The sequence below is a fragment of the Symphodus melops genome (assembly GCF_947650265.1).
Source record: "Symphodus melops genome assembly, chromosome: 15".
In the NCBI taxonomy this organism is placed as follows: domain Eukaryota; kingdom Metazoa; phylum Chordata; class Actinopteri; order Labriformes; family Labridae; genus Symphodus; species Symphodus melops.
In genome coordinates this window covers 1,134,646-1,153,211 of record NC_136705.1, presented here as the reverse complement: position 1 = coordinate 1,153,211, position 18,566 = coordinate 1,134,646, and the positions used below count along the sequence as shown (strand labels likewise).

At 47.8% G+C, this 18,566-nt stretch overlaps 1 protein-coding gene across 1 annotated transcript; it reads right to left on the bottom strand.

Moving 5' to 3' along the window:
• Window positions 1-2,278: 2,278 nt before the first annotated feature.
• socs5b (suppressor of cytokine signaling 5b) lies at window positions 2,279-11,602 on the bottom strand. Its single transcript, XM_079363306.1, has 2 exons — window positions 11,376-11,602; window positions 2,279-5,951 (listed from the first exon to the last, which is right to left on the bottom strand). Exon 2 carries the CDS (start codon window positions 5,930-5,932, stop codon window positions 4,241-4,243), a length of 1,692 nt encoding a protein of 563 aa, XP_079219432.1. The 5' UTR covers window positions 5,933-5,951; window positions 11,376-11,602; the 3' UTR covers window positions 2,279-4,240.
• Between the last annotated feature and the right edge of the window lie 6,964 nt (window positions 11,603-18,566).

Below are 18,566 nucleotides of genomic sequence, written 5' to 3'. Positions count from 1 at the left end.
CGAATAAAGGCGGCGTGGGGACGCGGCGGTGCTGCAGAGCGTCGAGTCCGGCTTCAGCCTCGTCCACACGGCAACCGATGTGCACATACAGCATTAAAGTGACCATTGTTACACTCCATTGCATATCAGGGAGAATGAAAAATTATATTTCTCTCATACGTCTTTTTTTCTGTTTGCATATAACGCAGCTCTCTAAAATATATACGGGAACAGGAAATAAAATGTTAAAATATCTTTTCTTTCTAAAGTTTGTTTCAGCTCTGGGTCTCAGGCTGCAGGAGCTTCTTTAAAACCGGGATTTAAATTTAAATTCTCCTCGAAAACAAATCAGAGCGAGACTGAAAATCTGAGACGAGAATTTCTCCCGAAAGTCGACGAAAACGTCGGCATTGTCTGAGCGGGACCTCGAACGAGTCTGCCAAGAAGGCGGGCCGCCACTAAACCTGCTGCTAGCGTGAGCCTGAGGCGGCGTGCTAGCGTGAGGCGGCGTGCTAGCGCGGACAGAAAACAAACTGCCTCTTTTTATGTTGTTTTGTTTTTTGGCGCTCCTTTAACATCATGAAACTCCTGCAGTCTGAGGCGACCTCCGAGCTGGAACCGTGTGTGCGTGTGTGTGCGTGTGTGTGTGTGTGTGTGTGTGTGTGTGTGTGTGTGTGTGTGTGTGTGTGTGTGTGTTTCCTGCGCTCATAGTGCAGCTACATGATGTCACACTGATGACAACAAAGATCATAGAATAATCGTGTTCACTTCTCTTTATGGGGGGAGGGGGGGGGGGCACAGAGAAGGGGTGTGGCTTAATATGGTCCTTGATGACACACCCCCTGGTTTAGGGTGCAGGTGTGTGTGTGTGTGTGTGTGTGTGTGTGTGTGTACGTAGAGTAGTGCAGGTGTTGGGAGGTGTGTGTGAGTCATACATGCGTCCCCACCTCAAATATTTCCCACGGGGAAAACGGGGCTGAGAGGACGCGCCTCACACCGTGCCGGCCTGAGAATAAAAAGGGGGGGGGGGGGGGGGGGGAGTCTGCCGCTCCGTCTCCACGACTATGAAACAACCATCAATGAAATTCTTAAGGACCGCCCACTTCTTCTGCACACGCGTCTCAGACACGTCGGGTGTTTTTGGCGTTTCGGTGCAGCGTTCACAGGGGGTCAAATCCTCAGACGCCATCCGCTTCCAACGCTCACAGATGGATTAGTGCGGACGCTGCCTGGACGTGACCCCTCGCCACACAGATCTTAAACACTGCGACGATGACGCAACTTTCATCCTCACGTTTCAAACGTTCAATCTGCTGCAACAAAAAGACAAAACATCCGAACACAGCTAAAGTGCTTTTAACTTCAACAAACGCCCCGCCCTCTGTGAGCACGCCACGGCTGCCAGGGCAAGCACGCCGTGACCTTCCTCCTCTTCAACAGGGTGGGACGAACGCGCCTCAGTTCACCTTCTGGTTTCATCGAACACGTGGGCTGCTTCCTGTTCGACCAGCACGCCAGTTTAAACCGCCAGTCCAAGTGCAGCCGCCCCGACCTCACACTACTGCGAGCAGCCGCTGTGCAAAGCATGCTGGGATACATGGCGACTCGGACGACATCTTTTCTAACTCGTCGGGTCGTCATCACTTAAAGACCTGATCAAAGGAGGCGTGACCCGGTTGCAGGCTACGGGTCTTTACTTCGCCGCCATCAACGTCACCAAAGGTCGGCGGCGGCGTGGCTGCACGCTCCACAGACGCTACGTGGCGACACATGAACGCAATGGAAGACGGTTTTAAACACCCGAAACAGAACGAGCATTAAAAACGAGACGGTTCCTCTCAGAGCCACTCGTGGTTAAAATCGGCCTGTGATTGGAGCGTGTGAGAGGGGCGGGGCTCTGAACGCAGGTGTGTGTGTGCTCAGGTGTGATGGACAGGTGAGAGTGAGCAGGTACAGGTGGCTGAAAATCCTGACACAATAAAGTGCAAAGACAAGCAGATCAATGTCAACTTCATCCCCCGGTGGTCTCTCTCTCTCGCTCTCTCTCTCTCTCTCGCTCGCTCGCTCGACTTTGATGGATCAGCTTCGGACATCGTGTCGGCGTGAGATTCACGGGGCGAGCAGGAAGAGCGGTCTCAACGTCTTTCTGAAGCGACTTTTTATTGGGGCGATTTTGTTGCTGAGGAGAGAGTGGGCGAAGACATCCAGCAAAGGTCAGAGGTCGCATTCGAACCCTTGGACGTTGCCATGACGACGGGAAACTTTCTGCTCTGCATGATCAGAAATCTCTGCAGCAAACGAAGGAAGAAGTTCAACAACGTCATTTTAAAACATGTTTTAAGCCTGCGGGTGAAACGAGGTCAGAGCGGCGTGCACTGATCGATTATATTTCAATAATTATAGAGAATAAAAAATAAAAATAAAAGATATTTGTTAGCATTATCCTCCAACGCCAGCAGGAACGTTTAGAAACCTCGGCGGCCTGTTGTCCACCTTCACAAGATGCTTTTACGTGTTTTTGCCTCCCGTGCATCGTGTCTCGTGACCTCGCCCTCTCTGCTCCGTGTGTCAGCGGAGGTCAGAGGTCAGCGGTGGACACGGGCAGCGCACCGTACAATCGCCTCCAAAAACATGCAGGGGGACGTGTTTAAACAAAGTCGAGCTGCAGGCCGATCCACGCACGGCTGCAGGGACCCTTCGTGATTCACCACGAGCACACAGGCCGCCACGTGACAACAGGCGTGTTAGAAGATCATGTGATCCGTTATAGCACCTCGGACATTAGCGTGCACCATCAGTGAGCGCGAGCAGCTCTTAAAGCACCGCCTGATTCAAGGAGCCGACGACACCCTGGAACAAGACGAAGTGTTTCATCGATAAAATAAAAAATAAAAAAAGGCACCAAAGTCACAATTATCTTCTCTTCACAACGAGAACCCGACACGAGCGGCGTTTTTATCCCGAACACGCCGCCGACTCGTTGAGCTGTTAAAACACGAATCCACAGCCGTCTGATTTTATTTTAGTGTCACGTGGAGTCAGCCTCTCGCATCGCCATGACCTCTCGTAACCATCTGTACATCAGCACCACATACCTGCAACATGCAGGATCAACAACACGCCAGGTCCCAGTTTGACTAAGTGTCTAAGAGTCATTTTCTTAAATTAATAAATATATATATTTACACAGAGATTTTAAAACATTAGTTAAAAACAGACATCGTCTGAGTTGGTTGGACAAGTTAGAAAATTCAGAATGAGGAAGAGTTTTTTTTCCTTTTTTTTTAAAACACTAAATGGTCTAAAAGTTGAAAAGATTAAAAGTAAATATTTGATCTGATTGATCTGATCATGTGATGGACGCACGGGGTCGACGCCCCGGGAGACGCCGACAGAAGGAGGCAGGTGTAAAAGGCCCGACGTGTCTGAAGACTTCTCTCATATTTAGAGTCTCTCCTGTTTTGAAACCACACAGTGGGAATAAAGTTGACAAGTTCAGCTTGCTCTCAATAAACCCGGATCGTTGCTGCTAGGGGGGGGGGGGGGGGGGGAGGAGGGGGGAGAGGGGGGGGGTCTCTCTCTGAATCGCTCCCGTCTCAGCCGAAGCTCACGCCACGCGTGCAAAGGGACGCTGAATGTATGCAGCTCCATCCACGGGATGAGCTGTGACTGCAATACACCATCAGCACCTCCAGATGCCCTCTCCCCTCCCACACACACACACACACACACACACACGCACACACACACACACACCTTCAGTGAAGGTGCTCCACTCTGTGCCTCAACAAGCTCAGGAAGAAAGAAAAAAAAAATAAAATCGAGGGAGAGCACAACGTGAACTGTACAGCGGAGCCGTGTGGGCTTAAAGAGCGGTTTGGGGGATGGCGAGGGAGGCATGCGGGCGGGCGGGCGGGCGAGCGAGCGGTGAAGTGGTGGGATCAGGCAGACATTTAGCACAAAGCAGGAGAGAAAAAGACACAAAGCTCTCTGATGTTTGTGCCTCCCCTCCTGGTCAAAACAACCTGTTCAACACAGAAACGTGTGCTTGCCAGACGGCGTTATACTGAATATAATCGTATGTATTTTCTGTGATGTAAGTAAATAACTAAAGCAAAGATTAGAATGAATCTTGTATAGCTTGTTACATTTAGATTTCATCCCCCACCAGAAAGAGAGAAACGTCTCTACAGCTCTAACGTGGAGCTCCTCCGGACGAGTAATCCTCCTGCAGCGCGTGCAGGCTCAGAGAAGCCCCGCCCTATTTCACCTTGGTTGGCGGCTCCCTCTCCAGCCAGCGGACTCGTACTTTCTGTTTATAGTGATACTCCTTGAGAAAGTCCTGCAGGGCGGGTGGCAGCGGCAGAGAGCCTATACCGTCGTAAGTGGTCCAGCGGCAGATGGCGGCCCGAGCCAGGTGCTGCAGGCCGAAGGGAAAGGTCCGATTGAGCGGCGCCGTGAGCAGCGGTTCAAAGAACATGCAGGCGCTGGGGTCCTTGTAGTGCTCCAGCAGTCCTGTGACGGTGGACGAGTGGAACACGCACGGGTCGTGGGCGTCGAAGCTGAAGTTGTGGTTCCACTGCTCGATGCGGGCGTGCAGCGAGCGGTTGTAGCGGCGGAAGCTGACGGAGAAGAGGTAGACCTCCTGGGCGGAGTCGCGCAGCAGGAAGGTGCCCTCCGGCCGCCCGTCCAGCAGTGCCTCGGCCTCGTAGCGGTCCATCACGCCCCAGTAGCAGGGCAGCGCAGTGATCTGCCACAGGTCCGGGACCAGGCAGTGGATGTAGTCTATCTGGGTGTGGACCTTCCAGGGTCCGGGCTGCTGCCGGCTCACTTGTCCGTCCCCTGACGCGTGGCGCTGTTTGGGCCTCCTGGCCTGCAGACAGAGGGTGGTCGAGTCCTCCTCAGAGTCACAGTCCTGAGACGACGATGCAGCCCCCAAGAGCGACCCGCACGCCCCCGATGACGAAGCACCCGAAGAGCTGCCCGACCCCAAGGACCGGACCTCCCCAGAGGATTCCCCCGTGCCAGGAGCCAACTTTGGTCCCAGTTTGTAGAGAGAGGAGCCAGGCACCGAGGCCTCCAGGGTGTGGATCTGTGCATTGGGAGGGGGGTCCACACCTTCCTCGATGCTGAGTCTGCGTCGCTCACGCAGGCGCTCCTCCTCGTCCTCGGGGGAGGGGTGGGCTGGGTCGAAGGCATCGAGCAGGGCGGTGGAGGAATGGGGGCTGACCGGCGCCGTGTGCTGCTTGATCAGGTGCCACTTGTGTGCCAGGTCTGATCCAGGGGGGAAGGGGCAGGTCTCCAGCATCAGCTCCGTCAGGTGGATCTTGCGTTTGGAGGCAACGGGGTTCTTGGCTGAGCGAGAGCGCCTGCGAGGGGGGAGGGGTAAACACAGCCCGACAGTGTCGCTCAGCCGCTGCCTCAGAGAGCGAGCGTTCAGACTGCGTCCTCCAGAAACAGAGTCGCTCATTTCCTGGATGGAGCTGATCCCGTAACGGCGATCCCTCCTATTCCCGCTACCTCGTAATCGGCCGGACCGCCGGTCTGCTTCCAAGGAACTTTGGGTTTTGGTGGAACATGAGTGTTTTTTCTTGCCCCCCCATGGCGCATGACGGGAGTAAGAGTCTCTGCGGGCCATAGGAACGCCCCCCGAGCCCCCCCGCACATCCTCGGTGTCCTTGTCGAGCGTGATCTCCACAATCTGAGGGATGTCTGACACACAGTTGTGGTGATGGCGGCGCCCTGCTGTTACCATAGGAACCGGCAGGAGGCTTCGTGACGGACTGGGTGCGTCGGACGCCTGAGCCTCGTCCGAGCTGACGTCAAGCACACAGTGGACCGCGTTGGCGTCCGGCCGGCTCTCACCGGGTCCCGAGCTGCCGCCGCCGCCGCCGTGAAACAGAGTCTGACATCTGCTCTTCAGGTTGCTCCACATGTTGCCCACTTTCTTCATCAACAGGAGCTCCGGGGAGCTGCGGAGAACAGGAGACAAACTGGATCAGTCACAGCAGCTAGGACGCTACGCCCCCCGCCCCCCCACATGAAGCGAGACCGCAAGACTGCTGCTCATCTAGTAATTAAACATGACGAGAGTCTAACGGGGCCACGGCGTCTGAGAGGTGGGCGAGCTGGAGGAGTTGGAGCAGCAGAGTGAGGAGTTGCCAGGCAGACGTGCAGGGACACAAGGCCACGGCTATAAATGAACCCAGGATCCGCTCACAGCTGATCTGCTGGTATGTACTGTATTACAGAGCCAGTCTAGACCTGACCGAAAACTTTCCCTGTAACAGCAGCAGACGGGCCGCATGCACGCTCACAAAAGGCTCCTGATTTATCACTCTGCCGCACTTCGACAGCCACTTGGAAGATGCAGCGTCAAACTGCACTTAAATTCTTCAAACTTTCGGCACAGGTAGGTGGCCCGACGCCGCAGCCTCTCCTCTCCTGTTTAAGCCGGCCTTTATTAGGGAACATATTTTCTCTGCTTCTATAAAATCCAACAAGTCCAAACACTAACGAGTTTGCTTCTGGGTCCCAAAGGTAATTTTCAACGCCACAATTCCCCCCCCCCTCCACGCCACAGGACTCGTGCGCAGGAACTTATTCGAGGTCGATTGCTGCAGTTTGCAGACGCCGACTCGTACTGCGACTACTTCATTAATTCAGTTTTATTTGAATAGCACATTTCATACAAACATAAACCCAACGTGCTTCACAGAAGACAAAGATTAAACAATATATCAAAAATAATAAAACATAAATTAGCAGCCAAAGGCGCGAGAGAAAAGAAGCTGAAGCTCAACAAACGGGAGGGTGGTGTTTTAAGGACGACGAAATCAAACAAGTTAAAACAGAGCTGGTAAAAATATATTTAAACTGGTCCCAGTGCGGCACTTCACCCGGACTCAGGTGGTCAAATTGTCTGACATTTTAAAACCACTCTGAGTTCTTGAGATAAATCCCCCCCCGCCCCCCCTCCTGCTTCCTCTGCGGGACATCCTGTGTGTAAAGTCAACCTCTTCATATTGATCAGCTCAGTGATGAACAGGAAACCAGACCGGTCTTCAGCACCACTGATTAAGTTGATTAGCCGGAGGGGGGGGGGACGATCCACCGCTAACTTAATCATGACGTTATGACCCCCTCCCCCCGTGTAATCTAAAGATGACCACATCCATCTCCTCGACGTCCATAAAGTCTCTTAAACCTGAACACGACCTGCAGAGTCCTTAAGTTACATTTTTAGTTTATGAAGTTCTTCATCATCGAGTCTTCGCTTTATGTTTTCAACTTCATAGCCGTCAAACGTTGAGAGAAAGGAGAAATGAAACTCTAAATCTGAGCGATGAAGCAGCTCGTTAAAAAGGAGGCGGGGTCAAAAGGACGGTTTGAAAAAGGCCAGTTTGAGGCGTGCGGCTCGTCATCACGGTGTCCGTGTCCCTGAACCTCTCGTCCTCCTCCCACCTGGGACGAGCTGAAGACGACCCCGAGACACACACGCCGTAACGCCTGTCGTCTGTCCGACGAGACGCTCGCCACACAGAGTTCATACAAACATCAACCCACATCTCAGCTTTTAGAAAAAACAACAAAAGTTCAAGTTAAGTCGGCGTCTCCCGACCCTTTAACGGGCGATCAGGGGTCAGAAAGCTCGTGATTGATGAAACTCGTTCTTCGCTCAGTCAGCGTGACGGGCGCGTGCGCTGCACTCTAAACAAACGCACAAGTCGTGGTGCGACGCCGCTGAATAAAACTGTCACAACACGACATGAACTACCTCCAGGGAAACACGTCTAAAAAAGATCCTGAAGGTTTTATTTAATGTTTATAATTTACAAAGTCCGATTTGTTTGTTTTTACCTGGAAGTGAAGAACCGGCCTGAGAGAAACACTGAAGCTGCACGTTCACACCCGGCGCCCCCCCCCCCCCCCCCCCCCTCAGTGAGCCTGACGTTATATCAGCTTCATCTTTAGACGCTGCACTTTCCATCGGGGTAGGCGTGTTCAGCTCAAAGTTACAAACAAGGAAACTTTCCAGTGACCACGACACAAACGAGAAAAAAAACAAAAACTCATCATCAACTCTGCTGCACCGAATGGTTCGGCAGTCTGCTGGGACTTGGACTGGGAACCCGAGGGTCGCCAGATCAAGTCCGGAAATTGGTTTGGTAGCTGGACAGGTGCCAGTTCCACTTCCTGAGCACTGCCCTTGAGCAAGGCACTGAACCCCAAAACTGCTCTCGCTGTCCCCGCACTCTCCATTAATGCTTGTCACGTGGATCCTGTTTGTGCATGAGTGTGTATTTTGGCCTCTGTGTGTGTGTTCATTAAACAGGAGAGAAAGTCGGGAATGAAACAATCCTTCGCACATCCGTTTCATAGGACGGGTGCAAAAACTTAAAGGTCCCTTAAATCTGTCAAACTTGTAAACATGCGTGAAGCTTGAAGTTCTCCATCAGTTAAACCAAAACTTTGTTTGCAAGTGAGACAGTGAGCCGGAGTTCACCTCGAGGAAAGTGGGGAATGACGGGGGGGGGTTCAGAGCTGAAGCTGGGCCGCCCCACTTCAGGGAAAACCGCCTCTGTACATGTGGAGCGCAGACGAACCGCTAGGCCACTGACGTCCCAGAGATAATCTCTACTACTGCAGAAGTCAAAACTTTTTTTGAAGGTGTCAGAATCGTGAGCACTGTCACTCGGTCTCATCTGTGGACAGAGACGAGACCGAGACCCCCCCCGCCCTCCTGCATGGAGGATGAGGATTTCCCAGTGATATTTGTCTTGGTCGCGCCCTGCCCTCGTCTTGTCTCGGTGAGTGTGGTCTTGACTACAACACTAAGTTTCTATACAAATTGGAAAAAACTAAACTGGAACACAGCAGAACATCATGAGAGCTTACGAGCGTCACACCAGACAAAAATGGCCGACATATAATTGGGCCGACTCGGAGCTTTCAGAACAACGAACTGAACCATCTATGGACAACTCTAAGTTCAAGTCGTGTTTTATTGCGTCTCTGCAGCACGCTCACCTACAGCTTGTTCTACTCACAAAGGACGAGGAATAAAATAAGACAAGATTCTTCCCGACTGTCAAACGTTGATTTAACGACCACACAGATCCACAACCATCTGAAGCCGGCCTGAAACAGAACAAGGCTACTTTTGCTCTCTGGCAGCCCAACACACCCATCCTCCTGGGATCCCTGTGATCTAAGAGCGGGCTGGAGAGGAGACAAGATTAAGGGAGGACGCCCTCGCAGCTCAGACCAGCGTTAACAAGGTATTTGTAGCTTCTTCTTGTTTTCTGACAGGCCGGGTCCCCCTTTGGGAAAAACATCCTGATCTCAATGGGTCAATAACCTGATTAAATAAAGTGTAATTTAAAAAAATTAATAACATTAAAGTAGAACAATATCTTAACTCACATTTTATAAGCAAAAACTTTTTAGATGGATAACCCGACCCATGGACAGTTAAGCGCCTGCATACGATTGGTATCACGTTTGATATTTACGTTTCCAACAAAAAACCTGCTGCAGCCAATCAGAGCAAAGCAAACTTGGAAGCGTCACAAACCGGATGTTGTCCCTCTGACGACTCACCCTCAGCTCGCACTGCGAATCTTACAAAGTCGCACATAATCTCTCCGAGAGCGAGTCAACAACGTTGATCGTCCTGGACGTGTGTTTTTCTTCTGCGGTCGAATTTGATCGTGCACGTCACTGTGAGATCTCAGTAGGCGTGCGGCCTCTTGGTCTTCTAGTCTGTCGTGTTCTGAGGATAATAACATTTAAAATGGGTTTAAACCAAACTCACGTCTGTGGTCGCCCACGTTTTTAAAAAATCTGTGAAGATTTGAAAATCTTCAGGCGTGTAACCAACGTAAAGCAAATTCACAGCTTTGGTGGAAAAACGCTCCTGATGCTCCGTCAGTGCACGTCCATAGGATCCTGTTTGTGTATCAGCCTATCTGTAGCACGATTATCAGTGTAAACACTGAATTTCCCCTTTGCAGGATCAATAAAGTAAATCTTATCTAAAGAAAAAATAATGACCTCATATTTTCTCAACCACTCAAACAACAGAAAATGAATTTTTCTCTCTCTCTACTAAGAACTAAGTCAAGTTAAATCAAACTTAATTTGGGTTGCTCTTAAAGGAGGACTGTGAAGATTTGGTTGCGAAATTTGAAAATTGTTTAAGTGAAACAAAAATATTTTCTAAACTCAATACACAAACTTTATTCAAAGAATAAAAACGGGTCCCTGGACACCGTGAAGGTAAAAATCAACCAGGAGATCGACAGTTTCTCTGCTGTGAACCCCCCAACACAACTTCTCGCATAACATTTTATCTCCAACAGTTTTCCTCTGAGGACAGTTTGTGTTTAGAGCTGTGAACATAAATCACAGAATCTGAACATTGATAATGAGACGGCTTTTTGAAGGTCTCGCTCTACATCATTTTAGCTAGCTTTTAACTCGGTTTCCAACTTTCACATTTTTTATGTGAACTGTCAAGCAAAGAAAAGTGTTAACGACATTAAACGCACAGGTTGTAAAATACGCCACTCGGGGGCTCTCAATCAAAACTATAACAAAAAGAAGATGTTAAGTCTTGCAGGGAATCATGGGAGTGATCTCTCCGCTAACCTCGGCGAAAACAGTACAAACAGGCGAAACCAACCTACAAATCAGAATATGTTTACTGATGATGCATCCAAGTATAATTTAGATATTTTAATGTAAATATTGCCCACATTGTGCATCTTTAAGCCTTTCATTTTAGACCTTAAATTAACAAATCTCGGTGTCACATATTCATGGCTGAAGGTGAAATCCTCCAATATTACAGATATATAGTAAAGCAGACTTTTATCCACTGAGGTCAAATAAAGGGATACCTCTGTAGTTTGTAAAGCTGGTGAACAGAAAGGGTTTGAAGGCCTCTGGGTTTGTGGAGGCCCCACTTCTCTTTGCTCCCATCCAAGTTAGCTGAGTGATAGCATGGCTAACGTAGCCTACAGCTCAACTCGGTTTAAATGTAGTCTACAGGAAGACAGGTGTAAAAACATTAACATGTAAATACACTCTTTTCCCTGGGCTGTCACTAAATACAGCCAGCTGTCTTAACTACAGCCTGGTGAGCTAACTAGCGGTTGAGACTTTCGAGCTGTCAAAAAATGCTAACAGTTAGCATTCCCTGGAGTGGAGTTAGCGGCTAGCGGGGTTAGCACGTTAGCGGCTAGTTAGCACGTTAGCTCGGGTGAGAATCGACACAATAATTCGCCACGAATTTACCCGTGTTTTCTGTTATTGTGTGTAAAAGATGCGACAGAGACATAGAGGGGGCCATGTGAAGCAGCTTTGGGTCGTTTCTCGAGTTCATATCTTACCCTTTGTGTCTCTTTGAAAGCTTTTATTCACCAGCTCTCTTTGTCTGAAGAGAGCGGCTCTGGAGAGAAGTCATCCCCCCCTGCTGGACCGCCGAGTCGGGTCAAAGCACCACCGGTCTGCGGACACTTGACGGTACCATCCCGGTTATATTTTTATAAATTAATGAGTCGAATACGTGTGAGAAATGTTTAAAGGGCTAAATCATGTGTTAAAGCGCAGCGGGAGCCCGTCCTCCGTCATGGTGGGGGTCTTCTGCTCGGCCGTGCTCGCTGCTGCTCCTCAGAGCCGGGGAGGAGGACGGAGGAGGACCGACTGACAGCGGATCAGTCCAATGGAGGACCGGGGGACTGACGGTCATTTCCGACGGAGCACGCGGATAGGGAATGCCTCTGCAGCTGGGTCCGCGTGACGGGCGGCTTGAGTCACCAATGGGCACGAGGAGGAGGAGGAGGAGGAGGAGGAGGAGGAGGAGGCTTGGAAACGTGGAGAGGTGAAGTGATGCTGGATGTGACAGGGCCGGTGTTACACCGAGAAATGCATCCCTGCAGATAATTGCAAGCACCAAAAATATTTATATTTCTAAACTAGCAAAGTGTGACTCCAACCTCCACAGACACTTTTAGAGTCTGGCCTGTATCCACATTTTTTTAAATGAGGTGTATCCTGTGTATTTTGTTCTCTCCTAAACATGTATAATTCATTAATTTATCTTTGGCCACTTTCATTTACAAACTTTAGTTTTGTCACATGAGGGAATTCTTCAGGAATTGTCTTTTCTAGTTTTCTTCTGCAGCTTGTGACATTTTTTTTGCATTTTGCCCCAACGTGCACGCTGGTTTTCTCCCGTGCCATATTTTAACATATTGATGGATCAAAAATGAATATGCTTAACATTTTTCTTTTTCTTCTTTTTTTTTTTTTTTTACATAAATGCAAGGCCAGAAAGCATTATATTATTATCACAGATACCTGCAAACAGACCCGGTTCTATACAAGGACCAGAGGACCCATTGCACCCTCATTTTAAATGTCTACACCCTCAACTGAATGGACGCAAAACAAATAGTGACATTTTTTATACAGTACATCCATGATCCGATGGTCATGTCAGGTGCTTAGTTTTGTCTGATCACATGCAGGACCCAAAACCCGGCCCCACATTTTCAGTACACTGTAGCTGCACCCCTTTTAATCTCAGAGGCACCCTTAGTCATTTAGTTCTCGAACCAGCTGCCGCTAATAAGCGCTAATTCATGAATGACATAATAGAAGTTGATGAGGTGTAAAAAGTGGAGCTCAGACTTGTTGCATGGTACACTGAACCGCACAGAAATCTGATTTTCAGGAAGATAAAATCCTGATGATTTCAGGGGCAGTCCTCCTCGGGACATTCTCAGTCCATGCAATGTGACTACATAAAAACCTCTCCTGTGAGACGAGGTCCAACACCCTCTCAGGGACTCAACATCTGCTTCATTAGATGCATTGTTTCACACTCCAGATCTCGTGTGTGTCACCGCTCTGAGTTTGATCTAAGAACATGTTACGAGTCACTCACACTGCACACATGAGGTCACATCCTGCAGGAACATTCAGCATCCCATGACACGCTCGTAATGAGAGGTGGAAGTGGTGTGAGTAATATTTTAGTAATCAGGAGCTGAGGTCGAGACCGGTCCGAGCACATTACAGCTTTATACATGTCCGACACGCTGATCCGATTAGTGTTTATGGAGGAAATGAAGGAGAATCACATTAGAGCGGAATCTGCTGCCAGAGTGATTCACACTGTTCGAGTCGGACTCTCCCAGCACGGCTCGGCTGTGTCTGAGGAAAGAGAAAGTGATAACCAAGACTCCTGTGTGAAGGGAGGTTTGATCCCAGTCACATACACTCATAAGATATCTCAGCTTAAAAAAAAAGGGAATTTGATTTATCACCAGCAGTAACCACCAAAATAACACACACACAACAATCTATACAACCAGAGATTCAATCAAATCCATAAAAATCCCATCACTGTCTCCATGATCATCATCAGACATGAGGGAAACCTGCTGTGTTGAAGCTTCTCTGACAACAATGCAGCAGCCAGTATGTCCTCCTTCTAACTTTAGATTCTGCTCCTGAATGCTCTGGATCTGATTGGACCAGAGAAGGTAGGCGGGGCTTTGAAGGCCGTTTTGGACGCCCCTGGGTTTGCCAGATATGAGAGCAGTTATCAGGTGAACAGGTGTTGCAGCGATGGAAGACCTCCTTACAAGACTTTAGTTTTGACTTTTAGCTTTCTGTAAGAATCTCCAGGGCTGTGCTCCTTCTGACAGAGACGAAGGTCAGGTCGCCATCTTGTGGCAGGAAAGTAGAAGAGCGCATCAACATATTAAAATACTGATCCATGGCAGGTAACTAAAAACCCATAAATCAGTCTCTCTCTCTCTTCATCTTCTTCTTTCATAAAAGTCATTTATTTTAACAGCCTTTAACTTTATCTGCAGCTTTCCTTTTTACTTTTAAATCCATCAAGCACTCGGCTGTTTTAAAGTTACATATTGTTTCTCTAAACACATTTTAATCCATCTTGTGGCAGGAAGGCCGTAAAGCCTTTGGACTAGTTTGGTTTAAATAATAAGTAAAACATGAGTCCTTTTCTTGTACTTGTTGTTGACTCGTTATAACATCAATAAAGTTAATTTAAAAAAGAGCTGCATCTGTTACCTCTAAAATAAAATAATAAAATAAAAACATGTTTAGTTTTTAGATAAAAGCTGAAAAAAATCATTGTGGACATGATAACACGGACAGCAAAGACGAATCATCAGAAAAAAGTCAATTCCCGACAGCAGGTGGCGCTCATGCTCAAGAGATAAATCTGAATTTCTGCACTAAAAGTAAATCAATTAGAAATCAGAGGATGATAGAAATGAGATGTAAAGCTTCATGAACTTTCTTGTTAAATAAGATGATTTAATATATATATATAAATATATATATATTTATTTATATATAAACTACATGTAGCATTTACAAAGAGGTGATTTGATCTCATTGAGCTTCATTTTCAACACTGCACAGGTAGATTTATAAATACTGTTCATGTCTGGGGCTGCGTGGTGGTGCGGTGGTTAGTGCCTCACAGCGAGGAGGTTGCTGGTTTGAATCCCAGTGTGGCAGGAGCCTCACCGTGCATGGCGTGGGTTCTCTCCGGCTTCCTCCCACAGTCCAATCACACGCTGGTTACCTGCTGACTCTGAAGGTGTGAGTGTGGCTGGTTGTCTGTCTCTGTGATTGGCTGTTGAACAGTCCAGTTCAATGACAGCTGCGATCAGCTGATTATTTCTTCAGGTACACTTTTGTACTTTATCGAATTTATTCTCTATATATATTTCTATATTTCTACTACATGAGCTACTGTAGCGACCACATTTCCTCCCTGGGATTAATTTCTGATTCTATAAACTGATCCCAGTGACGTCTGAGCCATCATGGTCATTAGTTTCCTGGATTAATCCAAAGTTGATCTCACTAATGCGTTCCCCAGTTAAACCCACAGAGCCGGTCTCATTGACACAGTAAACACATTTATTGAGAGAAGAGGAGCATCATGGGAGAATGCATCGGAGGCGTCGGCACTTAGGAGGTCCTGGATCCTGAGCGGGACCTTCACAACAAAGAGAACAAGAAGCAGAGCTGCGATCGCTCGGGGGCCGGCCGGTGCAGCAGGAGGCCGGGACGAAGAGGAGGAGGAGGAGGAGGAGGAGGAGGAGGAGGAGGAGCACCGAGAAGGTTAAAGCTTGAATCAGAGCGACTCCCACTCTAACTCCACACAAAGTCATTCAACAGTTGGCACCTTTGATATTAATAAAAACAGGAAACTCACAACAGATGCATGAAAACAAGAAGAGCTCGTGTTTGGTTTGCAGATCGAGTTCAGTTCATGACAGGATGTGACCTCAGAACACAAGAAAGAGAAATCCTGTCGTACAACCTGACAGTGAACGGATGCTGGCTGTATATCTGCGGGCTGATTCAGCTGACTTTCTCTGAGCGGGTCATTTTGAATAAGAGATGCGGTGAAGCTGTTTTCACACAAACACAAAAACACTTGTTCGAGCGAGCTGCATGTGTGAACGCAAACATGCAACTTTTAGGACTTCTCTGACCCAGACTTCGTCCCCTCTCGGCCCCTGAGTACACTTTCTGCGTAAAGTCGAGCCGAGCCGACGTTTGAGCTCAGGAGGAAATATTCAGAAAAATTCCCCACGAGCAGGTGGGAAGGTCGTGGTGAGGTTTACATCCAGTGTGCGGTCTCCGTGCACGCTGCTCAAGTACGTTCTTAAAACACTTGAAATGTATCCTACTCAATGCAGCAATGATATAAATGGAAATCAATATCGCTTTTGGTGCTTTCACACATGCAAAAAACTCAAACTGCCAGCCTCTTGGTATCTTTCAGTCCCTCCAGGAAAAAAATAATCGCAACTATTTTGCAATTTTTGCTTCCTGCTGCAATTCAAAAGCAAAAAACTGCTAAAAACATCCCAGCATGCATTGCAATTTTTTGGAAAAGCTGCCACGAAATCAGGCATTTTAGGCCTCAACAATCCCCCAAAAAGTCCACGAAATCCTGGAGGGACTGATCTTTTCTGCAGAAAGGCCGTAGACTGTATGCACACCGCTCGCTCTAATGAAACTGCTGCTTTAAGTTCCCCGTTTGTCAGCATGTTCTTTTCCTCTGGTTCCTTAAAACTGCAACACGTCCAATTACACACAGCACATATTTATAGGCATAAGAGCAAAACCTGTGACTACAGTGTCTGACTCTGTCGCTTCGTCCACCATCTTGGATAGATTTCTACAGCGACGTTGTGTCTTCTGTCAGCTGGGTAAACATCAAGCTGTGGAAGACTTCAGGGGCCGTTTAACAGAAACGTTCACGCGTGCGTGTGTGAAAACAGCTTTCGATCCAAGACAGATTTTTAGATTGTTGCTTGTAAAATGAAATCTGCAGAAAAGTCACCGGCTGAACATTAACGTCCGCGTTGAAAGTCAATGTTTAAGATCATATTTTAATAAACCAAATCAGTTTGATGTCCAGACTGTGTCTGAAGTGTCGACCAATCACGTATCAGCCGGAGTTATGACATCTCGGCTCCCATCGATCGACTTCTGAATCAGAGCAGCGAACAATCTTTTCTCCATCAAACACATTTTACCTGACAACAACAAAGACTTAGATTTCCCAACTTCCTTGAATGCATCGTTCTCCAAAACGTCCTTTTTCCCGCTCATCATCTTTGTTTACAGTCCGACTGGAAACTTGAGAAGCGACGCAGAGATTGTTGGCTGCACAGATGTGCCTTTATAAAGCTGGTGGATTGCATTACGATGGATTGTGTTCTGCCTGAACTCAACACAGTCTGAGATCTTTGCACCCTTCAAATGTCAGAAACATTCCTGATGCTACTTGTGCTACAAACTCGAACCAGAACCCCTCTGATCGATCCTGGTGTGTGTTTTTACAAAGAATCTAAAAACCGTGTCAGAAATGTGGTGACAGGTTTGCAGGTCGGTTTCTTCTTCGATCTCCGCTCTACTCTGACCTGCTCGCTCTTTCTTCAAACCGACCACCCACCACCAATTGTGCCCGTCAGGAGTGAACGCTGGTTCATATCTCCAGTTTACATTTCACAGATGTTTCTCAGGAGACCCGCTTGGATTGTGTGTGTGGTCTCAGAGTGTGCTTCTCTCTCGTTTGTGCCGGATGGATCCGTTTGTTCAGCGTTATTTTCTCTGCTGATGAACAGAGCTACAAGCGAGGAATGTGCTTTTTTCTTTCCTTGAAAATAAAATTGACTGTGCTTCATGTTGTGCATCAGAAATAATACGCTGGGTCGCTTTCAGACGAAAAAAAAAAAAGGAAGCACATTTTTTCACGTGACGCTACGAAGCCGTCAGTCAGTGCTGCATCGCCGCCTCAAATCAAAGACGCACTGATGTCCAGAGAGACGTGAGACGTGAGACATGCAGTGAGAGTGAGGATGCATCAGCTGGTTGAGACAAACAGACACACCTCCCTCGACTGGACGCTCATGATGCTCGGCTCTGTCGCCCCCTGGTGGTAAAACCATTTACCAAACTCCATTTTATCCGCAGAGTCAGTTTGCACCTTTAAGAAAAAGCTAAAGACCCAGCTCTTCATGAACACCTACGACCTTTATGATTTTCACCACAATGATATTTTTGATGCTGATGAGTCACTTCCTGTCAGCACCTGTGTCCAATCAGATGCCTCCTCCTCTCTGGATCCTCGCCTGTGTTTCTCTTACTCTCTGATGTCTGATAAATGCATCGTAGAATTTAAACTGTTTTACAAATCTGCACCATCGTCTCGTTATTTCAGCTTCTTTTCAGCCTGATTATCGAGATTCAATCACAGTAAAACTGACTTTGGGATCAAAGTGCTTCATAGAAGGAGTCAAACCGATCAGCTCGCACGGCCACATGACGTCATGATCTCAGAGTCGGAGTTTTCTTGTGCATCAGTATATTCTCTGGTTGTTCTCAAAGGATCCTGCAGTAAAGAGAAAATGTGCTTCAACTGGCCTGAACACAGACTCAGCAGACTTTAAAGACACGTTTCTTTGGAGGTTGGACATATCATCTTTCTTCTTCTCTTCTAACCTTCTTCAAGGTGACAAAAGGATAAAACACAAAATCAAAATTGAAAAAAAAAAGCTATAAGTTGGCAAATAATATCTGCGCTGAATAAAGCATCTGTATAAATTCTGTATAATATATGTTTTAAAGATGGATAATAAACGTCTTCACTTCCTGTCGGAGAGACCTCGGCCTCCTCCGAGCTCACAGTATGTTTGTTCATGCCACACTGCAAGAATAAAAACTGGTTAATAAGGCAGAAACAAACTTTCAAATCAAAGGTCCAAAAACGAGTTCAGCATTTGTTGTTTCAGAGCACGGTGTGAGCGAGTCTGCACATCCTCAGCTGACACACAATGTGAAAAGTTTTCAGCCTCTCTCTGCACATCTGCACTGACACGATGAAGAAATCAACAAAACCAGCTCCTAAAAAAACCCTCACATTTCTCTTTGAGCTGAAATGTCTTTTTGTGAACGAGGACGACTCTGCACATGAACAGGATTAAAAATGGTTATAAAAGAAGGTACTTTGG

Bases quoted from the DNA above. Each gene is read 5' to 3' on its own strand.
- socs5b (XM_079363306.1), bottom strand. From the start codon at position 5,932: ATGAAGAAAGTGGGCAACATGTGGAGCAACCTGAAGAGCAGATGTCAG.